At 37.5% G+C, this 25,782-nt stretch overlaps 1 protein-coding gene across 4 annotated transcripts in view; it reads right to left on the bottom strand.

Annotated features, from left to right (window-relative positions):
- TEX10 (testis expressed 10) overlaps positions 1-25,782 on the bottom strand; it is a 52,763-nt gene that overhangs the window by 20,520 nt on the left and 6,461 nt on the right. For 3 of the 4 annotated variants that reach the window (XM_040549405.1, XM_040549406.1, XM_040549407.1), the window contains exons 4-9: positions 22,634-22,877; positions 20,649-20,761; positions 18,659-18,897; positions 13,892-14,027; positions 9,673-9,848; positions 8,039-8,216 (exon numbers count right to left, since the gene is read on the bottom strand). In XM_040549405.1, the coding sequence (XP_040405339.1) occupies positions 8,039-8,216; positions 9,673-9,848; positions 13,892-14,027; positions 18,659-18,897; positions 20,649-20,761; positions 22,634-22,877 (1,086 nt within the window). The remainder of the gene's footprint in view (positions 1-8,038; positions 8,217-9,672; positions 9,849-13,891; positions 14,028-18,658; positions 18,898-20,648; positions 20,762-22,633; positions 22,878-25,782) is intronic. The other variant, XM_040549408.1, reaches the window with a different exon arrangement.

Here is a 25,782-nt window from a genome sequence, read left to right as displayed (position 1 = left end):
ATTTTTTCAAAGATCTTAGTTAAGTATATTAACGCTGCTGCCATGGATAATTAAGAACTACGTGAATGTTAAAATGTTTAAATGCTCATAAATTGAATGTTAGACAGTTAACAAAAACCTGATTTATAGATGGAAAAGAGGTGACAAGCTACCGTACCCTCCCTTTTTTGCATACATTTTTCCTGACAATGGGAGCCTGTTATCAAATTGCATGAATGAGACCTTTCCAGTCAGCTAGTCCAAACCTACATTAACTGTGATGAATTCCGTGCTGTAATTTCCATAAGGTTATCTGCTCTCCACGAGAACAGATCTACTGAGTTGTGGAACTGCACCTTTAGGTAACCTGTTCCGTTCACCAAACGGTATTAAAAGAAAAGCTGAATCCAATTAACTTAAAAATCACTGCTGTTCTTGCCATTAGTGTAGCCCGTATTTCTCAATGACAGCAGCAGTTCAAAGCACAACGTTTATCATTTCCTGCTAACTTTTAACTCCAGATAGACCTGGATGCCTTTGTCTGTGCTGTTATTTTCAGTTTGGGGCTATATCGCAGGGTTGCAAGGTAGAACAACATTCATTCTCATTCTGGAGAGCTATGTGCACATAAATAATGAAACACACTGGAAGGAACAAAACCACAAGGAAGTACCATACCAGAACTGTTGCACCTTTATGGAAGAAAAGTAGAAGACATTTTCCTCAACGTAAGCATGCACGGCTGTAAAATCTGTTCTTTTTAAAAAGCCTTGTGCCAATATTTATCTCAGCTTTGGCATAGTTTATTTCTGTTTAGCTTTAATGAAAACTAATTTCAGTCACGTTAAAACACAACTGCAGTAACGTATAAACTCAGGTTCTTGCATCAGCTTCATCAAATCAGTTGCATGTCACACTGTTAAGGAGGATCAACACTCGGTTTTCAAACCGGTTTTGGAAGGGACAGGAAACCAAGACTGCCGCACAGATGTTGAAATTATAAAAACTTGAATATTTGAGTATTTCTCCGACTGTGTCCCCATCTCCCCATCATTCACACCAACTCAGTTCCAGGTAGCATGGGTCTTGAACACAAACTACAAGAGCAAGTGAAGAGTTTTTCCTCTCCCTTTAATACACTACCATATGCGGACAATCTTTTGTTAGTGTGAGCTGCTTTTTTGTTGTTGTTTTTTTTTTTTTTTTTAACTTCCATTATGTCTTTTCAAGGATCAAGTGTTTCCATTTGGAGATGTGGCAAAATACAACAAACATCTGCAAGGAATTAAGAGGGATTTGGAGAAAAATACGAATCCTATTTTAAGAAAATAACAATTTGAGCTATGCATTGTTAAAAGTAAGCTTGTCAGCTACTCATTTGCTCTAGGGCTGCAAAAGTTGTGTGAAGAAAAAAAAATTGCTTACACATTATAAGTGCCAGCCCAAATCAGAAGGAACATTCACTAATGAGCACAAGGCATTTACTGCCTGCTGCAGTTTTAAGTGCAGCAACGTAATTCTTCTCCCCTCGGTTAGGGGATATCAAACCACAAACAAGAACCTGGAGACAAATTTAGAGGGCTGTGTCCTTAAACACGAGCTTAGCATTCTCCTTCTCAAGCGTTACACTTCACCTAACAGCGAGCAAAGAAAAGGAAATTTGCTGAACAGATCTGGCTGAAGGAACGCGCTGTAACACACCCCAGGATCTGACTGTAGACAACTGCAGATCCTTCCTGATCCTGCAGCAAGCAAAACAGATCTGTCTTTTACCCTTTGGCCTCAGTGGCATCCAGTCAGGGAAATGCCCGATTTCTGAAAGCACATCTTTCTTTTTAGTTTATATTCAACAGTGCCTTAAGCATTTTTATTACCTTTTTCAACTCTCCTCCTTCATATTTGTGTCAAAATTGAGGGGTGTGGAAATAGAGCTAGAAAAAGCCCTTCACAGTGAACACAGACTTCATTATTCTTATATTTTTCTTAATAACCTATTCATAATTACGATGCCTTCTTATACATGTATGATTTTCAGCTTATTCCTCAAGGTGTATCGAGCTGACTTTCCTTTGTACCACTTGTAAGGGTGGTGGTGGTGGGGTGGTGTTTTATTTTCAGTGAGGAAGAACCTCTCATTCACAGCAATGGGTTACAATAATCTCTCCAGGTTCTGTCCTGATTGCAAATGTTTTTTGGGAATATAACGTTTTCCTTGTCTACAACAATGCATTTACTAAGCCTTTCATAAAGTAGCATGTGGGCTCCCAGTTACCTGCATTCTCACTGACCTCCTCAAGCCATGTTGTCAAAGGTTGCAGACCCCATAACTAGGGCAACTAAATAAAATATTAGCGTTTACTCTGAAAGAAGTATCTGTAGAAAAATTTAAACTCCACTATGGCCCTAGAACATCTGAGTAATTATGTGGAAAGACAGAATTTCACATCTTTCAACCAACAGATGGTAAAAGTCCATTCCAGTTCTTTCTAAGCATCAGATTCCTGAGGGTAGCAGGAACCAACATGCCCACTTCCTTGATGTGATGCCAACTGAGCTCCCTCGTTATTGTCTGGAAAGCAACAGAATTATTTTAAAGTCACTATCTCTTAAGGAAATAGCCCATTTAAAGCGATGACAAGCAGAATGCACGTTATCCCCGGAGTTATCTTAAACCTATGAAGTGTAGGAATTCCCACACGATTTATGGCTTGCTTGGAGAGAGCACTCAGCTTTTCTGTGTATGGCCCTCATCTTTCTCCTTTTTCTACAGCAACGAAAACAGCAATTCTTTGTGAGACCCCAGCAAGGAGAAGCCCAACAAGAATAAGAAATGGCTGCTTGAAGCCGTTGGAGCTACTTCCACTTCCAAATACTCCACTTCAAAAGATAAATGTTATAAATTAATTGCCTCCCACACTGTTTCATTTAAATATAGGCAGTGAAATATTACCTGTCCGATTCTCTCTCTGCTACAGTGAAGTAATTTCCAGACACTCTGTTCCAATAGATAAAAAGTTCTAAAAACTTGTAACTATTATGCACAAGTAAGGCACATAAATAAACTGCATTTATGTAATTCTGCTGAATAGATTTTCCTTACTTGTATCTCGAGACACGTTAAGAGGAGACAGAGAACTTTCCTCATAAAGTCAGCAATCTAATATCTTAGTTATTTGATCACAAGGTAATAGTCTGCATTTCATAGAATAAAATGCATCATACTAAGTATTTGGATTATATATTAACTAGCTGAAGTATCCTACCTTATACAAAGCAGAGGGCCTTGCAAAAGCATCTGTCATTCAATCACACAAAGACACTAAGAACTACCAAACAAAACTAATAAGTCTACCAAATGGTGACAGGTGATATTCCTCTGCAACTGTTAGCTTTTGATATGTAGAGTATATAGATTTTGGTATGTAAAGATAAGACCTATCTTTTGTCAGACAAACAAGAAAATCAATCACATACAAGAAAGTGCATTTACAACATCTAATACAGGTCCATATTTAACAAAGATTCGCCTCAAATAGTCTTCCAAAAAGCAGTCAAAACCCAAGCATTTACTTCGCTATTCCTTTAAAACAGTTCTGAAATAGCCTATCTTCTCTACAAACATAGAAAGTAGGTGCAAAAAGATTACACTGAAACCTCTTTCTACCTCTACTTTACAATATTGCTAAGGTTTATGACCTTAATCCCTATTAGACGACTCATAATTAATACATTTCTTCAATTCCTGGAGGGAATTCCTTATCTTTCTATAACCGTATCCTCATGGAATCAGCCAGGACTCCAATGTCAAGATGAAGTTACGACTGGAATTCCAAACCTAAGCTCCACTTACGTGAAACATTACATATTCCCTGCCCAACACATTTTAACCATTCTTTAATTGGCAGAGAACTACTATTCATGTATTTACAGTCTATTTCAACAATCCATGAAATCAAGAATATTTTTTTTACATTACTTCTTTTAGAAATGCGGCACATTGCATCAAGACAAAAGTCTGTCTCAATACTTCAATCCAAGTAGTGCCACCTAAATAATGAAACCCCACCTCGCAGGTTCAGTGCAAACGCTCTTAAAAATACTTCCCGTATCCTTCAGTTTGTCTCCATAAATTTCAGCTTGTCAGAGTCTTAAATCAGAAGGTGACTCAGAGAACTTAACTCCTTCCAAGTTGTTACCTCTCATTTCTCTCACTCTGAGGTCACAGACTGTTCTTGTGTTCCTCCACACCCTTCCTCGCCCCTGTTGGCGTATGAACAGGAGTAGGGGGAAGGATTTATACCCCATAAGTTTGGCACACCTCCATCTCTCAAAACCCTACCTGACTGGATTTACAATTACCTACATCTCGGGACCTGCACAGTAGGCACACAGCAGGCACTGGAGAAGAAGGGCAGGGAAATTAACCCAAGCCACCACCTTCTCTCCCTCATTTTCACCTGAAACTCATCAACTGCATCTATCCTGGTGAACCGACCCGCAGCAAGTCCTGTTCTTTGGCAACGGAGAGCAATCAGTGTAGTATGGCCACGTTCGTACCTTTAAACTGTCAGCATCCAAGACAGGGTGGCTATATTTAAGCCACCATTAATTTCAGGATGGTCCTTGCCCTGTGCTATCTGGAAGAGCTGTAGCGCATAGAAGCCAAGAGCATTGCAGGAACTCTTCTAGCAATACAACAGTATAGGTAATTACCCTCCCATGCTCAGAAACCTTCCCCTTATATATGGCATTACCATCATCATCATCTTGATTCTCAGCACACAGAGTCCACCGTGGCTCACTTGGTCAGCTCCTGCAGACCAGCTGGCTATTAATTTCACCATCACAAAAATTAAAAATGGAAATTACAGGATGCCTTCAAAATCCATTTCCAATTAACAAAAACTTCCCAAAGTTAATATGCTATAATTAAATTTAATGTTTACTGCCTGGTACCATGACAGGGCTGTGGTTTGAGCCATCTGGATACATTTACTATCTACTTTTATAGTTTGTACACACATGCACACACACGAAAGATATGTAAGAGTTTCTTCATCTTATAATGATTGTTCCTGGGATAACTGTAGCAGTCTTATCATCATCCATATGTACTCTCATCAAATCCACTTTAATGTGGCTTCTCCCTGGCAAATAGACATGGGTGTGTATGTGCATTCTCTGATGCACATAAGAACGTACATGATCTGCCAGTCAAGAGTAATGTGGAAATAAAAGCTTTAAAAGAAATTAAAAACAATTGCCAAATACAGCAGTGAGCCTCTGATGCTACTGAATGCAATCTATTTAAAGCACGACAGATAAGCAGGTGGCTTAGAAGAAAAGAGGTTTACAAGAACTCCCCCATCACAAAATTGAACGAAAACGTAACGGAAGAAAAACAGTGCCATCTAGCGACAATATCATTTTTTATTCATAAGCGAGGTCTCTGAACGGACTGATTTGTATCAGTTTCTTTAAACACCACCATCATCTGAAACTACAGAAAACGTTCCATGAACCACACTGTGCCACCGAGCTGTGAAGTTGTATACATTTCGGTATAGTACTGTTCACCTCAAGAACTTCGATGTTTAATTCAAAGAATCACAAGTGCTGTAAATGACTACCAGAAGTTACCTAGCCCCTAATTAATTCCTTTAAGGCTTTACCTCTGCCATCCATGACATCCAGATATAAATATCTGCTGTGAAGTATATTCTATACCTCCTTCCTACAGTCTACTCCAGTATGTCTCTCTGCTTTTGGAAAATCTTGCTAGCACTCTCAACAGATGATTTTCTCCCATTTAATATTTCTAATCCTGCTAAAAACCGCATTCTCCCACCCTTTTCAACAGCCTTTAACACACAGAAAGACAAGTTCCCCCTCCTTCCCAGTCTTATTTGCCTAACAATGCCAATTTGTTAGTCATTCCCCTTTATCACAATTTACAGACTATCATTCTTCATCTGCTCTCCTTTAGATTCAGTCCAGTTTGTCTATATCATTAGCTAAAAGCAAGCCATGAAACTGGACACAATAATCCAGTCAGGCTTTACTGATGATAAGAGCTAGAAAATTAGCTCATGTATCCTGCATGCAATGACAGGTGATGAAGTTCTTGAAACCCAGATAAAATTCAGATCTAGAAAATGGACGACTTTTTTTTTTTCCCTTAACTGCACTAATCCCTTCCCAAGCAAATAGATGCATCAGATTTTTCTGTTCTTGAGAAGTTAATATTAATTGTTACTTATCTCAGTGTTTTTGCATGCATGGTGGCTAATCTTAGCCACCAGACAATGCTCCCAAAGAATTTTTTTTGGACATCTCCTTCACAGCAGCCACTAAAATTTCTGACACCATCGTGGTTCTCCAATTCTTAAAGGCATCCTATGTTGAAATTCTTACCATAAAAATCTATGATCAAGACCATAAAAAACAAAACAACAACAACAAAAGTAAGTTCCACTTACATATTAAGAAGCTGAGCCATAGCTGAAAAAAGTCAAGCTTGTTTTCAAGTCCTTTAAAATTTCTACCACAAACTTTCAAGTTGGCAACGTGGGTGAGAGTATTTTCAATGCTGTTACATTCACTTTGTCTATAAAAAGGTTATTCAAATCTTTACAAGGATTTGCATTATTTTCAGATGTTTCTGAAGAAAACCAATCAGATTCCTTCTTTTTTAATACTGATTCCTCTTAACACTGTGGGTACTACCTTACCAAAGAAAAACAATGCTCAACCAAGATTAAAATCTTTTTTCCATGCTTCATTTTTCATAGTTATTTCAGATCAACTTCTTAGGTAGATAACCCACAATCTTTGAATCCAACTTCGTTTAAAGCATGTTCCAAATGCCATAAATTAAGATCAAAAGACTTTCTTTGCACTTCTGAAAAAATGAAAAGTTGCTCCTCCTCCTCCACTGCCAACATGTAACCTACTTTTGGTAAGCATACCGCCCCCCAGCAGTCTCTCTCATCTTCTGCCAAAAGGATCAAATGCCCGCAGACCACCTGCACCTTCTTGATAATCTTCAGCTACACTATTACTGTAAAAATCTCCCACACTGAAAATCAGATAAGATCTAATAAAAAAAAAGCACCTTAGTGCTTATTACCATCTTCAGTTCTCACAATGCCTGCCTTTCATTTGGTCAGTTTGTCACTGAATTTGTATTATATGGCAAAGATTTTTTTTTTTTTTTTTTAAATAAAATTGGAGATCCATATTCCCAAAACTACACAGATTTTCACTTTTACAGCAGTAACACATTCTATAGAGAGTATTATAAATTTTATCACCATCACTTTAGTCACCTTACATGGCTACTATCAACAGGTCTGCATCTGGCAGTACATCATAATTCATACAAGCCTAACTCCTATTTATTTATCCAAGCTCCAACAACACTGAGGAACAGCAAAAAGCAAGCGTATTTTTTTCCAGAAGCAGCAAAGCAAAATAATGCCATGAAATCCCAGCAATCCTTCCGCTCACTTCTGTGGAACAGCAATCTCTCCCCACCTTCATAGTCAAACGTGCTCAAGCCAGGAGAAAAACAACAGGTGTGTGAATGATTTCTGCGAAGACGCTTGCCTAGCAACTACAATTTACAGTTATTTACGTGTGGTAACTATAGGAGGAGCAAGCTTTAAAAACTTTAAAAGAGAGCAGAACATGAGAATACATACTGGCTGGTTATTTTTCACTACAAACACGGTGAAGTCAAAGCACTTAGGAGGTCAAGTCTAAGTATTTACGAGGAAGAGCTGCAATCTGTGGCAGAACAAAGACCACCAGTGATAACATTCAGCGTAGAGAGTGCTCAACAGTGCATAACCTTAAAGACAAGGCAATATGATTTTGATATAAAACACTGCAGAAAATCACTCAATGTAAGGCCAGGAGAAAAATTTGACAGAAGCATTAACTTCACGATGCTAGTTCTTACATCCGGTGTTATCTTTTGTGTTTTAAAGCAGTGCAAACCAATTAGGAAGTTCAAAACGTTTTTACAGCAAACTAAAGCACAGGTTAAGCATTTTACCTCATGCGCAGTATCCCAATAAGAGTGGCAGCCAGCTCTGAGGACATTCTTCCCATAATACAACAGCGACTCAAGCAAGCTAGCAAGCTGGCAGGGAGGCACGGTAGGAAGTACACCAGCTGAACCAGCCGCCGCTGAGCCTCAGCTGGGAGCAGAACCAGAGTGCCATCTAGCGGGTCTGAAAACATACAAAGAATGAATTAAAAGCTAGGCACAAAACAGTTTTCTCCTACTGTCACTAAAGTATTGAAAGTTTGTAAGTGTAGGAAGAATGAGACGTAAGTCGAAGAAAACTGAGGAGCAGAGGAAGCAAGGGTAACAAAAGCAGTAAGGAAGGCCAGTGGGAAATTATGAAGAGTGAAAATTATAACAAAAGAATGCTTATAAAAGAATAGAATCAAACACTTTTTACTTGCACAGTATTTTCCCAACTAACTAAAAACCAAACAAATGTCCTTCATTGTGCAAATGTCTAGGGAGGCACTATGAAAATTATTTTTATAAATGCATCTCTCCTTGTGTTCCAGTAAACAAACGTCCACGGAGTTCCTCTTCTGCAATAATGCTCTAAGGAAACTGATTCTACACCAGTTACAAAAACTTGGGTTACAAGTTATATTTAGGTTAGTTTCCTATAAAACATATACAGGTGCTATGTTTCAGGAAACGAGTATCAAAACACACTTAGATCCAGCACTACTACCACAAACTATTGAAAAGAACTGAGTCCATAAGAGGAAAAAAAGAAAATCAAGAAGCGTTTTATTTAAATTGAAGTATAATAAAAATAGAAACATTTTGTCTTTTGATTTTTAAGCACATAGAAATCCACTGTCTCATTTCCAATTTCATATCTTCAAGAACAAGTAGAAGCTTATTTTTAAACTGAAAACAGATGATACCACCTTATTTTATGAGCCCTGGTCAAGAAAATAGCCTAAATCTATCACAATACTCACAACAAAATTGCCAGACTGAACAACAATGCAATTCTAGAGAAGAGAACATTTTCATTTTCAGCAGAAAAGCCCATAGGTGCTAACAGGCAATTTATTATCATCACAGGAACAAAATTCTTACAACAGTATAATCACATTGACGGACCCAAATACATTTTATTTCTTGCAAACAGGAGAATCTATTTCACTCATTGCTTTCAGAAAGGAAGCAAGGTATGCGTTTAACAACATATGGACATACTATTGTTTGTGTTTCCTGAAACAGCAAGTAGCAGTCCGCAACCCAACAGACTATGTTCCCCCTTCCTTACGTAATGACAAGCAAGAAGTTCCCTGGACCCACAGAACTTAAACCACTTTCAGGCAAGGCTTCAGCTTCAAAAAGGAACCAGCATGCATTAAGTTAATAGGAAAAAAAAAACATATATGGAATATTTTGGCAAATGGTATTAGAACATCAAAATGCCAACATTTTAGAGACACAAAAACTTTCATACAAGTATCTCATGCAGTGACCCATCATTCCTTTTAACCTTCACTGTAGGTGACTGATCTCTCCCCCCCACAATACACACTTCACATTCACCTAAAAAACACTTCTATTTTCTACGTATTGCAACTTTCCTAAAAAGTGATAGAAAAAAAAAATCAGTATGCTGTAGAGCAAAGTCTTACCGTATATTTGATCAGCAGTGGCTTGTAAACTTTGTAATAATTCTTTGTTTGAACGAGAAGCAGCAGAATGAATGATATCAATCAGCTGATTTGAAAGCTCGGGGTTTCTCAAGCCAAGCAGAGCAAGTTGCTGAGGTAAACCAGCCAACCAACGAGATAAAACTTTACTTCGACTTCTAAAGAAAGAGGGAAAATTATTTTGGGGAATGAAAAACAAACAAAAAGCCTTACCTTTTCCAGTCTTGACTAAGTTGCTTTAATGTTAGGTATAATTAAATGGCAATAAACTGCGACAGTATGATTTGCTTAGAATATTTCACCTGAAGATGTGAGCACATTGGTACGCTACTAGGGTTATAACAGAAGTATTTATTTGGTACAGTTTTTGCACTACATACTTACAGCTTTTTTAGAAAGCAAGTGTGTGAACTGACCGTATGCTGGCAAAGCAACGTTTCCATTTCTCATTAGTTTTATCATTTTATATTATTACCATATTCTGGCTACTCCTGGACTCCCCAGTCGAGCCATTACTCATTACTAGAATTTCAAATTCAATTCTACCTTTACTGACGCCTTGGCTGTTCAATTCAGATAAATCTTAAAACAGAATGAGCAACTAGAACTGGTTGCTTTAAATAGGAGTTGATAACATGATTTTAGTTTCTTTTCTTTCTCTGTTCAAATGCTACAGTAAATCAACTATTTTTGTCAACCACAATAAAGTATCTTTTCTGCCCCCCTCCAAAACATCCAAACCCTCATTTTTTTTAGCCAGCTTCATTTCTTAATCAGGAATGATGATTAAAAAAAGCAGTAATATTAAGAAAAAGTGAGACTAAAAGAAGTAAAAGTTTTCCAAAATAAATCCTGGGTGATCAGAGAATGCTGTTTTCCCTTTTTTGATCTTATTATATTTCTCTTTTTATTATATATCAATGAGTAAGTACTGAATTATTTTAATGAAGGTTTTCACGTAGGTCTTTTACTCACACTTTTCAAATTTAAAAGTAATTTTTTGAAGTGTAACTTAACAGTTAACACAATAATTAAAGGAAGAATTCTTGAATCCTATTTATTGTCTTAGCACTGAATCCTGTGGCACGCAGACAAACTTCAAACATGGCTCTCCCGAAGTTACTCTTATTAAGAGATGCACACTTTATTAACAGATCTGTTACATATGTATACTATAAAAATTACACCAAAAACTGTAGGGACAAAACCATACCGCTACTCTCACTGTCTATAAGCCATACAGAGCTAATACAGTTATTTATTTTCCCCTGAACAGTAACACAAAGCTACACACTGCGAACATAAGAAACACAGTAGAAAGGAAGCATAAAGGACAACTGGAAAAAATAATTTAGTTGAATTTGCAGGATTAGCAATTAAGGAAATTTGACATAAAATTCAGGATGAAGAAATGTCAAGAGAGAAACTTTCTACTGTGACTTTTTAAAGTCGAACTACACTTCAAGGTCTTTATTTCAGAATTACCAATTGTGCCCTGAAGCTTAGGCTGCACAGCACAGCTCCACTGAATGAATAATGTGATCCCGCTGAAACCAGACACAGCATTAGGAGTATGGCCTCACCAGTACTCAGCAAAGACAAGAATTTTAGTCAATCGGCTGGTCACGTTCCTCCTACTGTAGACCACGGTGGTTTGCCTTACTCATGAGAGGAATGCGCTATGAACTTACATGCAGCTTGGCACCTATTTTTTTAACTGCTACTACTGCTGCTGCTCAGCAAGAACTGGTGCATGACTTTATTCTACTCCAGATGCAGAGTTGAATACATACCCTTATTGAAACGCGACGCGATTTCTCTTGGCCAACGTCAAGCTTCACCAGGTTGCTCTGAACTGAAGCCCTGCCATTTAGCACATGCCATTCCCTCTATCTTGGCACTGTCTACAAACTCACTGGGTGCATCCTATTTCATGACCCAGGCCACTAAACATTGCACAGCACTGGCCTTAGCATCAGCACTTCACATATTCCTGACCAAACACTAAACTGATTCCAGTCAAATTCTCTGAAATTGCTGTTTATCATAATCACCCTCTAAAAGCTGGTAAGGAAAGAAGGAAAAACTCAAACAAGCTTCTCCCTCACCTGAGAGGAATCTTTGTTTATATTTATGACTTGAAGATTCTCCAGAACTCATTCTCTATTCAAACCAATTGGCCTGTTAGTACTTCAGGAAACTTCACTAATTATGGTTTTTAATTTCCTTTAAATGTCTTTGATGCTGAGCTTTAGAACCGGACAACCCCACTAGAGAACTGTTTTTATTTATCCTTTCTAGTTCAAACTAAAACAATCCAATTGCATAGACCAATCCTATTTTTCAAAGGCTACCGTTTCTGTGACAGTTTTACTTACGAGATCAAGTATAATTTACAAACCAAAACCATTCTATCACCTCAGTACTAAATAGATGATACATGTATAAATCAAGAAGTTCAAGTTGATCAAGTTGAAGGTGTCAATAAGATTAGCATAATGCTGATAAAAATCATCTAAATTTTCAACAGACTTAAAATCCCTCACCAAAAAGTTTGAGGAAACAAAATGTCTATAATAGCATAAGAGGGCATTAAAGGTACGTGCCCTCCACCTTCCTCCCAGGCAACAGTAGGCCAAAATCTGCCATCCATTCTTTGAAAATCAGATACACCTAAAAAATAAAGTTTCATTTAAATGATCTTGGAAGTTGTTCTAGCATGAACTCTGCTCCTCTTATACTGCTCTCAACAAGCTTCTGAGGAAAAAAAAAATTGAGGAGAGCAGCCATAAGAAGGCTAAAAGAGCTATAATATCAAGTTGAATGGCATAACAATACGGATGTCAACCAGGACCCACTTCCCAGTTCACATCTTGAAGACTGGAAAACACTGTTTCTAATGGAAAGAAATGGATTGTCCCAGTACATAAAGATTAAGCTATCTTAAAATGTCATCATACATAGGTGTATATATTCTTTTTGCAAATGATTTTGGCCTTTTGAGATTTTACTCTTCAGTTACTAAAAATGTTACAATTCCATGTAGAGGACTGAGAAAAGGGCAATAACAGGAAAGCTACTGCTGTTTGTGACATCTAAAAGTTGAAAGTTAAAGCTTTGTAGACATTAGATGGTCATATGATGCCGTGGATGAGATGCTCAGGACTTGTTCAGAAAACAGTGGTTATGTAACCTCAGGGAAATTAGTATGGAAAGAATCTTCTTCACCCAAAGTGAAAAAGAAGAGGAAAATGCTGCTTAGCCTTTTCCTGTCTTTCAAATTCCCTTTATTTTTTTTGATATTCATAGCATAACGTTAGATTTTTCTGTCTGTAGATCTAATTATGTGTATTCAGGCCTAATCACAAAGCAGGATTAAAAAAAGCTGAGGACTGACAGAAAATAACTACATTCCCGGAGCTTGACTGTGCTAATGGATGCCAGCATTTCTGGGGACCCTGAGGTTTGATTTTTACCTGTCAGCAGAAGCAGGTATCATTGGTATGATTGTGTGCCCTTTTCAGTTCTCAAGACTGATGCAGACTGATCTCTATTTAAGTATTTTACATAGTTGGAACCACATGGCTTGGTTGAAAAATACATCACCTTAACTTTTCCAGATTAGTTTGGACAAATCTTATGCTGAAAAACTAAAACAGCAATATGGAGAATCATTTCCTCTTACTTGGAGCTAGTCAGGTATCTAATAGATGCATATAACTGGGAACCCAAAGGGACAGAATACTTTCTTAAACCTAGTCTCTTTAAATCCACACATCCAAAACAACTGAAGTGTACTTTTATTAAAGAAAATAAATACGGTAGGCTAGACATGCACTAATGGAACCACTTAAGTCACAAGTCCATGACCTCGAGCTGGAGTAATGGACATGGCTCCATTGCAATAGCTGCACAACACTGACGCATCTGGGAAGGACTACCACACAGTCAGTAACAATGAGCTTGCAGAAATATACTGCAAGTTAAATCTTAAATCTAGTACTTATATTAGAGAAAAAGACACATAAGCTAACACACATCAATCTCAAATCAAAGGGAACCTGAACTTTGAAATTTCAGTGACAGTGCCAAACCAGATCCACAATGACATCTTACAACACATAAATTCAATATCCTAACTTTTGAAATAAACATGCTGTGTTGAAATGAAAAAGAATATAGAAATATAGGTGTTTTTTACCTGATTCTTTGAGTCCTCAAATCTTCTTTTTGGTAAACTCTGCTAAAAAATTTCAAAAGCAATGTACGAACAGGAAAAAGGAGATTCCGTTGCTGGTATAGTGTATATACTGCTTTTATCAAGGGTTCTGTAGCCACTAGAATGAAAATAAAAAAATAATAATCAAATAGTGCTGCTTAATCTTCTGATTTCATACAAACACGCACACATATTACATATAATCTGTATCTGCAACTACCTACAATTATTTCCATAGGGGAAGTACCAAAAGGCTTCAAAACAAACCACCGGATAAATCTGTGAATCATTAAAACACCTCGTTGTGTAGCTTATGAAAGAAGCACAACTATAGAAACAACATGTACGTGAAAACTTCAGAGCTTCCTGAAGACAGCTCATTAACTACCTCGAAACCAGTGCAATAAGTAATAAATTCCTGTTTTCCACAGCTATCTTCCACATCCTTTTCCCCTAGCACAATAACTTCACATCACTGGTCTCCTTTACTCTTCACCTTGTTTCCAAAACCTCACCGCCACTGCCTTCAGTTATCTCCATACTAACCCTCCCTGCCACACACACATCAGCCTCATCAGCTCTCCACGTCTTCGAACCAGCTGGCTCCACACCACATTTGCTGATTAACCAGAAAATACATACCTTGAGAGCCACTGGCAAGCCGCTACAATGAGATCTGCTAAACTTGCACTGCAACCTTTTCTTCTCTGAAGCTTTAGCCAACTATGCTTTATCACCAGACTTACAACAATGTTTGAGTTCTAACCTCATGTCAAAGGTGGCTAAAACTGGCCAGCAAGTGCAGAAGTTATTATAGTAGACTGAAAAAGAGACCAAACATTTTCTTTAGAAGCCAGACTGAAATATTGGAAGTAAAAGTTAACAAAATGTGAAAAAAAAATAATCATACAAATATCTGAATTCTGAGAAGACAAGCCTAAAAGAACAGGGAAGTATCTGAAAAGATAAGAGACATGAAGAGCACTACCCCTCACTCAAGTTGTCTGAATAGGGCTTGATCCCAGCGAACTAATTGCTGTCAAGATGTACTTAACTAGCAGTAATCACTTATTTTCATTGTTTTCATAATCCAAGACAACAAAACTTTTTGTTTGCCATTCAGGTGTACAAAGCAGTTAAAGTTATGCATTCAAAACCAGACACAGTGACATGTTCCACACTGAACAGAGCTACTTCTGCCCCTGGAGACCACATTTTAACAGGAATGCTCCATACTGAAAATGATTACAGGTCCAGTTCAGGGGCCAATCTTAATCGAAAAACTCCAGTAAAACCAGTGAGTTACTGTACAGAGATTCTCAGGAAAAGATACACTATAAAAAGCACCTGAAATGGCATGGCCATGCTTAATCATAATGCAGGGAGCCATTGAGAAGTTGAAATCTAACAAATCTGTCAACCAAGAAATACATCAAATATTAGAACAAATTTTAATTAAGATAAATTCTTTTTTTTTTTTTTTCCACTAGAAACATTAACTTATTCATTTCACATACTCCTCTAATGAAGATTTATCTTGGACTGCATTTCTTAAACAGAATGCTTGCTTATTCTCAATTAATTAGTAGTTCATTAATTAGCTGGAAATCACAAAGGTATTAATGTTAACGGAAAATTTTATAAGAAATAAATATTCTAAGCACGTAGAATATTCAGCCAATATCAAAATAACTCTCCATGGCACGTTCAGTAAAGCAGGTCCTACTGTTTGAATTGCTTCCTATAAACAGAACAAGTTTAAAAACAAAAGCAGTTTTAAAATGCGTTATCTAAAAGTAGTATTTAAAAGGCCCACATTGTACAGATTTCCAAAATGCAGCTGAGGTCTTCATAGGTTTTTAACATAGTCCAGTTTTAATTAGCATGTGGCAATCCTCCTCCTGAAGTGACTGAGTGTTCTCTCACTTGAGGAAAATTTATCAAAAATACAACTAGCAGGTAAACTGCTGCTAAACTTATACCTGAGAAATGCAAGAAAGCAACAGACCTTCTAATTATAAAGAGCAGATCCAGAGTTTGATCTTAAACAATGGAGAGAAATCTTCAGACGTCAGCTTGAAGCTCTTCTACACATCCAAAGTAAATGGTACGTTTCACACCAGAATAAAGAACTACTCAAAGGCAGCTGTGAAAAAAAGGACTGCAAAGATACCACCATATTTTTGTTGCATAATGCTGAAGATTTTGACCATTTTTTTTATTTCATCTCTCATTGTTTTTTCTGTCTAGATTTCCCCTTTTTCGATTTCCATTGTGTTTTAAGAAAACATTGACTTAAGTAGCTCTTTTTTTTTTTTTGCATTGTCTTCTTAAAAATATATATATATATACACACACACACCTTCTCGGGCCCTTAATCTCAATTTCAGATATGTTTTAAACAATTCAGATTTATCTTCAGTATGTGCGAACTTCTGGAATATCATCATATACAATACAGTTCAGAATTTCTAGAACACCATCAAAAAAAATCAGGAAACTTTTTTCCACATAGAATGGTTTAGGTTGTAAAAGGCCTCTGGATATCATTGGGTCTAATCCCCCTGCTCAGGCAGGATCACCTAAAGCTGGTGGCGAGGACCATGTCCATACAGTTTCTGAATGTCTCCAAAGAGAGAGATTTCCAAGGTGGGAACTCCACAACTTCTCTGGTCAACCTTTGCCAGTGCTCAGTCACACTCACAGTGAAAAAGTATTTCCTGATGCTCAGAGAAATCTTCCTGTGTTTCAGTTTGTGCCCACTGCCTCTTGTTATGTCACTGGGCACCACTGAAAAGAGCCTTGTTCCGTTCTCTTTAGAGGTATTTATAGACATTTATAAGTTTCCCCTAAGCCTTCCCTTCTCCAGGCTCTCTCAGCCTTTCCTCGTAAGAGAGATGCTCCAATCCCTTAATCATTTTCATGGTCCTTCGCTGGACTCTCTCCAGTAGCTCCATGTCTCACTTGAACTGGGAAGCCCAGAATGGACACAGTACTTCACGTGGCTTTACCAGTGCTGAGTGGAAAGGATGAATCACCTCCCTCGACCTGCTGGCAACACTTCTCCTCATGCAGCTCAGGATACTGTTCGGCCTTCTTTGCCACAAGGGAACATTACTGGCTCATGGTCAACTCGGTGTCCAAACAGATCCTTTTCTGCCAAGCTGCTTTCCATCTGGGCGGCCCCAGCATGTTCTGGTGGATGGGCCTGCTCCTTCACAGGTGCAGGACTTTGCTCTTCCTCTCGCTGAACTGCATGAGGTTCTTGTCGGCCCATTTATCCAGCCTGTTGAAACTACACTTCCTCTACGTCTAGCAAATGAAGTTTAATATTACATCTAGTCAGGCTTTTAGTACTGCACAAGGATTATCTAGAAGGGACAAGATAAATTGTTCACACAAACAGATACAGATTCCTGAGGTAAACAATTTCCTACTCGCAACAAAATTCCTGAACCTTTACAGAATAAGAAGACAAGATCCATATGCATCAGTCTTTTGGAAGTTCACTTAAACGTTTTTTTCGTTTGTTTTTAAAGCTTAAAGCTTTTATTTTCTGCAATCTTGAGGAAAATTGTTTTACTAAAATGGCTACTTTGGTTAGAAAAACACAAGCTATTCTCCCCCATCCGGCAAGAGTCTAGTAGACAAAGCAAAATTCAATGTTTTACTACAAAGAAAAGTGTGAAGTATCTGATATAATAGCTGGAAACATATTTCTTCAGTATCAACTCTTTTGCTTTAGCTCAGATGATGAGACGGGCACATCTCTCTGACTGTGGACTACTACTTGCCTTCAGCAGGAAGCTAAATTTTGTAGTATAGATAGGAATAATTAGTTATTAGCTTTGTTGCCAGGGAGATAGTGTTTTCTAAAATTCCACAGCCAACTGGCATTTAAATTCTACCAGACCGGTAAGACACAATAGACCACTGTCACCTTTAGACTTACTGAGAAATTCCTTTCTTTAAGAAGTCCTGCATCAACCAGTGAACAGACATGGCAAACAAGGTTTTATCTGGATCACAGTCAAGCGTTATTTTGGTGAAGGGGTGGGAAGAGAACCCAAAACACTGTGTTGGTCGTGCAAGTCATAACTGCAAACGTGTTTTCCCTTGGAAGGGGATTAAAATCAAATGCTACAGCAGCTTTCATCTGAACTATCTTGGCATTTCATAGAATCATAAAATGGTTTGGGCCTGGAAGGGACCTTAAAGACCATCCAGTTCCAATCCCCTGCCATGGATGGGGATACCTTCCACTAGACTAGGTTGCTCAAAGCCCCATCCAGCCTGGCCTCGAACACTTTTCATGTTACCATAGAACTAGAACGGTCATCTGACATTACTCGAGGACGTCTACAAGCTACATTAATGATTTTAAATAAGGACTAAAATATTAAAATATCATGCAACTCTCCTTCCTTGTAATTATTATTTTTTCCAGTAAAGAAAAAAGGTATTCTTCCCATTTACAAGAATGCCTTAAGAAGTAAAAACAGAAGACAGGTACACAAAAATATACTTTGTATATCAACACTATGAATCTAGCAGCATTCCTAATAAGGAAGCAATTTTCAATGCCACATACAAGGATATGACCATGGAATTCAATTTACCTCTACAGACAAAACACACTATGGATGTAACAACCAAGGATGTAAGACAAAGTGACCTGAAAAGAAAAAAGTAACTCGATCTCTTTGTCAGTGCCTACATTTCGCTTTTCAGAAACTACTCACATCTTACCTTTGTTCTGCTGTATTTGCATTAGTCTCCAAGTCACACCAAGCAATCTGTTCACCTGCTTGCTATTCAGCCTGCTGCCATCCTGGAGAGTATCTGTCACAAATTTCCTTATCATGTCCAACCAACCAGAATCTGCCTGCAGTGTTGAAGCACTTGCTAGTGAAACCATTATGTCACACAAGGTTAAGTTCAGTAAAAGATGGTCTACACTGTTTGAGGGTGTCATACAATACTTGTTGCTAAGGAGGAAAGGAGGGGAAAAAAGAAAAAAATCAAAAAAAAATTATGCCTTTTAATATACAGTTACTTCAGTAGAAATTATACCACATGGAGAAGAAAAATTATAAATACTGATATTTTAAAGCAAATACACTTTTTAAAAGAGTCTTCATATTTGACTGTTACATCCCATTCAGGTAAATGACAATTTTTGTTTTGCCACCATGATACCTATTTCTTGTATTTATAGCGGCAGTGAGAACCAAAGCTGTAAATTGTGTCTCTACGGCTGATTTCTCCTCTGAGACTTTTACCCTGGTCTAGCACCACTTTTAGGTGACTGAAACAGGAAAAGGAACACTAGAAAAACTACCCCTTAGTTTTGTTTTTTGTGTTTCGTCTTCTGTGAGGAATCACATGGATTTTGTCACCGTCAGACAACTAAAAGCACCGTGAACAGCATAGAGAAATTCATTTATGTACCTTTTTCCAATCTCCTGTGGAATAAGAAACACATTTATCACTGTTACTATATTCTTCAGAGGTCTGAAAGTCAAAATTAAGGGTTACCAAGAAAGGAATCAAGGATGTTGCAGCTTGACATCTGATGCTGGAACTTCAGTTCACGCTGACTGAACACCCACAGTATACAAAAAGAAAGTCAAAGAATTTATCTACAGAAAGCTGCACATATGAATACCTACATTCAGAATGTGATATAGAGTTGTGAAAATGACATAACAGAGCACTTCACCCTGTGCTAACTTAAGTCTAGTCACTCTTCAATTCAATAAAGCCAACTGTTAAAATACGGGGAAGTAAATCTCAAGGTATGGGCTTAATTTACACATTGCATAAATGCTAGTATCTTTTTTCATGTTCAGAATGTGTTGACACGAAGGGCTATCTGCAGTACTGTGATAAGTTTCTGTAACATTTTGCAAACTGGAGAAGGAAGGAAGCCTTAAAATGCCATGTGAGATTTCTAAATGCAAGCCTTCACACCAATATATCGGTAAGTAGGGAAAACAAAAGGTAACTATTTTTATTTACATCACACAAGGCTAAGTTTTTGGAAGTCCTCAATTAATATCCAAAACAAAACCACAAAAGTCTCCAGTATCTATCCAACAGCATACTTATTAAGTGCAAGAATAGGGCACAATTTAGGAGTATAATGAAGAAGGATGCACAGAACTTTACTAAGTCAGGGTGTCACCTACAAGACAAGAAACATGGTTGCGTTGCCCAACTACTAGTTCTCAGATTTTCAGTTTCAAGAAAGGGAGTTCAGGTCAAAACCTGGAAAAGCAAAACATTTTTTGGCTTTATCAACTTAATGGACAAGGCTAGCTGAAATGAAAATATTTCACTAGGAGCTATGCCGTACCTCTAATCTATGTGCCCTTCTAGGAATGGAGAATGCAATACTTGAAATACCAAACAATTCCAAACACAAATATACCTGCAGCATGACAATGATAGACCCTTAGAATAAAGCAAGATTCCACTATGACAGCTCCATTTTCAGCAGCACAGTTTGCAGTACTTTCACTTCTTTAAAACAGCTTTTTCATTTCTACTGGAGGACTTTCAGATGACTTCCTACACAAAACTTTTAATAAGTACAACCAAAATGCTCTGGTTGTACAGACCTCCCAGGAACACACAATAAAAAGTTTTACAACATTAAAAATTTAGTAAGGCTCACATACATTGTCTCATTTTACGAAACTAAAAGCTGTTTACACAACACTGATTTTATTCTTACCCTTTCCATGAATCTTTCTTTTTGTGCCTTACTGTTTCTTGTAAATAGTAAGGAAAACTACGCATGAAGTGGTGCTTGAAATCAACAAGGTAATTCATTCGGAGCCACACTTCCTATTAAGGAAAGCAGATGACAGAAAAGATGGTAGTAAGTGAAAAACATCAATGAAATCATGCACAAACTGGAAGATCCACAAAACAAGGGAGTAAAATTGTGATACAATTCAAGAGTGAGGGATAACATTTAATCCAAACTGGACCAGTATACGTTCCTAGCACATACTAAGGTGGATATACACAATATTAAACCAAGTGAGTTACAGGTATGAACTGAAAGCGCTTTTACATTAATTTATCAGTGAACTCTGATTTACTTGCAGTGACTGTCCTGAATTTTCCATTAAGACATACTCTGAGACTACCTTTCATCTTTCCCATTATTAACATACTCATAGTTCAAGACTTCCAACAAAACATCTTACTGAAAAAAGGTCATCCTTACACAGTAAGGTTTTTATATTCAAAAATAATTTTACTTTTTGGTTTAACAGACATTCTCAGTCACCATTCCACAAACTATCTAGCAGAACCCACCGCACACAGAAGCTTGCATTGTTATTAAATTGATCAGGCACAGCAATCTTTTTTATGTATCCAAATATTACAAGAATGACCATTAAACTATTTCAAAGATTAACAGGCTCCCACTAAGCGCATTCAGAGTGGTTTTCCAGAAGATCTCTAATAAGCACTCTGGCCCTTAGAGCCCAAGGACTGTTTCATAAGCAAAACTTGCATTTTCAAACTGAGTTATTTGAATGTACTTTATATATAAGGTAAATATAAAGGAACAGAGAACATACAACTAAAAAATACAGTATCCTCAAAAAAAAAATTTTCTTCTGAACATCTTAAGGTCATAATGCACCTGTGTGTACCTCAAATGTCTTACAACTTGACACAGGAGCACTCCTTTCTTGTGACCAAAAGGCAGGCACCCTGTGGCTAAGGGCAGCAGCCTTAAAGCACCCTACAGAAATAGGTTAGCAGCAGCAGGCTGCCACAGCCTCCTTTCTGCCTGCTCCCAAGTGGCTCTGTAGAAAGCACAGAGGTAAACGGGAACAGCATGTTTTGTTCGGGGACACCAAATTCACCCCTCTCGGGCTGTCTGTGTACGTTAGCTAACTCTAGTGTAATGGGTTGATTCCAGATTTTTTTGTAGTAATTATTCTGTACGTAGATTTTGTTTAGCACATGAATCTAGAATCCTATACAGAGATAAAAGAGCTGTCAAGATATTCCTTCAACAGCCAAAATGACAAGAAAAGAGTGTGCGTGTGTTTTCGCGTTTGCAAGGCTTTCTGAAGAGCAGCAAACATTGCAAAAAAAAAAAAAGTAATTGATTTATCAAAATAAAAGACAGACAAAATAATCAGGGCAAAGACCTTCAAAGATGCTTTCCAAAACTCTTATTTAGGCTTTGATTCAGTGTCATGGGCGATACTACCAATCACAATACAGCAGTGTAGGTACCGCCAAACAGTTACAGACTTCATACAACCCTTGTCCCTTACCTTTCCAAGGGTTTAAGGATTGTTTTTCATTCCACTACCCCGATGTGTAAAACCTTTCAACATGTAAAAACAAGAAACGAATAATCCATACCACGCTTTGGTCAGATTTATATTCTAGAGGTTATCTGGGAGACAACGCTCCTCTTCTCCAATATGATTTTCAGGCTCGTAAGTTTTCGTGCTGGTCTGTCAGGAAGGATTCCTGGAGACTACTGCTGAACTCACTGCTCAGTTCAACAGACTCTTTTCTAGAGTAAGAGACCTGACAAAATCCAAACTCCAATTTTGCTCAAACCCTAGGCTTTTTCTCTCTTACTCAAATATTTCCACTATTTCCCACCACCAACTCACTGGTTTCTGATCAAAACAACATGAACTCTCATTATTATGCCACGGATCACTTCTCCCTTACCATTTTGTATGTTTCATCGTGTCGCTTTGTGAGCTTCCACAATAAATGTATTATACTAAGCACTTGCTGCATAAGCTGCTGAGAATCTGATTCCAAAAGATTTCCGAGAATGGGAGCTGATTGTGCAGGAGATGCTTCAATCCAGCACTCTATCAGTAATGGAATTATTATCTCAATAAAACCTTTTAAATTTTCAGCCGAGGACAGGCCTTTTTCTGCACTGTCCATTACACTTGCCAGAGACCTAAATGACAAAAGCAAAAAAAAGAAAAAGAAAAAGATAAAAGAAAAAGATAAAGATCACACCTTTAAAAACAGATTAAGCAATACTGCTTTCCTTTCTTTATACCAGAAAAAAATATTTTTAATACATTAAAGGTTCGCTTGCCTTCTTGCTAAATATTTCAATAAGGAAAAATGGAATCATAGAATCACAGAATATCCCGAGTTGGAAGGGACCCATAAGGATCATCGAGTCCAACTCCTGGCACCACACAGGTCTAACCCAAAAATTCAGACCATAGTTCAAACCAACTACAACAAACCTGTTCCCGAGACTCCCTGCAAATCTGTGTGCTTCTACAACAGCTTCTTAGATTTCAGCACTTCTCTCCCCACTGTTACATGTAAGGTCTACAGAAATGCAGAAATACGATTTGTATTATCACATCGCCTTCAAGCACCAGGTAAGATTTCACTGTGCTCAGCGCAACGGAATAAAAAACTTTTACCTTAAGTTTTAAGCTCCTTGAAGCAAAATAATGAAACTGACTACAAAGTATTGTCAAACGCATGAGGTTTATTACAGTTAATAATGATCTTCAGCTATAATAAACGTAATGGTTGCTCATAATAATAGAAAAATCATTCTGCCAAACCATAACCAATTCCCATTATGACGGCTTAGCTTTAATGCTCTGGAGAGCAACTAGCTCAAAAATTATTAAAATGATCTGATAATAAACAAAAATTATCCAAAAATAAAGAGATACCGTTTAAATCAAACTAGTATACATCTCCCAGAAAGCAAGAAAACCAAGATTTTTTTTTTCCTGGTAACACTTCTGTTTTCTTTTTCCACAAGGGATTATCCACACAAATGACAAAATCCTGCTCCTGAGTATTTTCAGGCAGTTTATATCCATTTTAAGAATGTTCTTTAAAGAAAGTAACTCATGAAGCACTCCTGCTATTTTTGAGCAATACGGAAGCTTTTGGAAGTGTTTCTAAACAACGAAAGAGCTCTTAAAAAGTTAAAAAAAAAAACACAACACAGAGGAGCAATGTTAACTTCAACTCATAATTGCTGACATTGTGAAAGCAAAATCATCATGGAACACAAAATGCTCATAGCAAGAAATTTCTATAATTCTAAATTCTTAATATAAGTAAAAATTGGTATGCTCAATTTCCTATTAAACCCCTTCCTATTTCAGTGATGTTCTCCAAGAAACTTTTCTTTACAGATAAACACCCAAAATGAAATCTGAAAAACTACTTGCTTTCTTCCCACAGGTTGTTTACAAATATTTTAATTTGGTATTGAATTAAAGAGATTAACCAGTTTTCTCTGGTCATCCTACCCTTTTCAAGCCATCCAATTTGCTATATCTTTCAAAGAAGCTTTAAAAAAAACAAACAAAAAAAAACCTCAGCACTAACAGCAACAACCAATATATGCAGTCAACTGTTTTTTGCTTTTCCTCTTTTTAAAAAAAAAAAAAAAGGATTTTTATTAACTATCTACTCTGCAGACACTACAGTGAAGACATCAGTTTCTTTTAGACTATAGGGTTTCCGGTGGATAACTCTAATGTAGACATCTAAAGACAGAGTAGACAAATCTCATCTTCTAGTTATACCCATCACAAATCCTACAGCATCACTGGATGATTAAGTTGCTCCCAAGACCTCTAATTTCACTGAACAATGCTGTCCTGTAAATGCTAATAACATGAGAATACTAGACACTTGGCTGAGATTCCGGAGTGTCGGTAATTGGGTAACATAGTTCTGAAGTCATACTTTCAAACAATTTCTCTGAAAAGAATACCTGGTATTACAGCAGAGCTCTGGCATTACAGCAATCTGTTTCTGGACCAGAAAAATCACCTCATTAAACAACGAGCAGTGCATGAAACCTGAGAACACACACCTCAAGATTCCTACTGAAGTATAACAAAGCACAGCCCTCTATTTTAGTGCTCATCTGAAACAAGGAATGGGAAGAAAAAAAAGAATCAGTGCCAAAAGGGATATCCCACCCAGATGCTGAGAGCATCTGGGAAAGAAAACTTAGCATAGCTTTCACGTCCCCCCTCAAAAGAAGCCCCTAGGTCTCAAAATATTCTCCTCCACACATGCAAGGTTGACAGCAAAAGGGGTACATAATGACAAAGTATGCATACTGAACAGATGGCACTGATCTGGTGAGTGCATCCTTTGCCATACACGGTCATACGAACCAGGAGAGTTTGATGTCAATTAAAGTGTCAATCTTTCTGTCCCATATCTGTTACCATTAGTCCTTAATAGCAGGGTGGCTCTGAAAAACACCACAAAACTCATTACCTTCACTTTGGGATAAATTATTATTAAGGGGAGCTGTAAGATACTCATGTACGTAGCGCCTTAAGCTGTTGTTTTTCTTAAAATGCCAATATTCCTATAAGGAATACCAAACAAAATAATTTTTCTTTGTAACATAACCGCAACTTGACTGTAAGGGAGTGAAAAAAACTTAGGGAAGGGAAACTTAGTCAAGGAAGCATAAAAGAAACAGAAAATAGGAAAAGAACAACTGGCTGCTTGAAATAGAAAGTCACTGAATGATAGTGATTTCTTTTTCTTTTGGTCTTGCAGTCTAAATCAGATTACTGTGCTCCTCTTCCTTAGGTACGCATCGCCTATTTCAGCAGAAAAACACTCAGCTGTATTTTCCACTTCTATCTGATGCACAGCACACACATATACATTCACTGTGCTTTGTCTTCCATCTCGGTCACTCGAGTCTTCTCCAATTTACTCTGCAGCTTCATTTTATCCTTTCTTGGCAGAACAGATGCTCTATCATTTCGCTTCAGTACCGTTTCCAGTCCAAAAAAAGATGACACACCTTGGTACCACCAAATTCAAGCTGTGAGGGCCTT

This window comes from Cygnus olor, chromosome 2 (genome assembly GCF_009769625.2).
Source record: "Cygnus olor isolate bCygOlo1 chromosome 2, bCygOlo1.pri.v2, whole genome shotgun sequence".
NCBI classification, from domain to species: domain Eukaryota; kingdom Metazoa; phylum Chordata; class Aves; order Anseriformes; family Anatidae; genus Cygnus; species Cygnus olor.
Note: the sequence above shows the minus strand (reverse complement) of the source record. Positions and strands in the feature narration are given on the sequence as shown.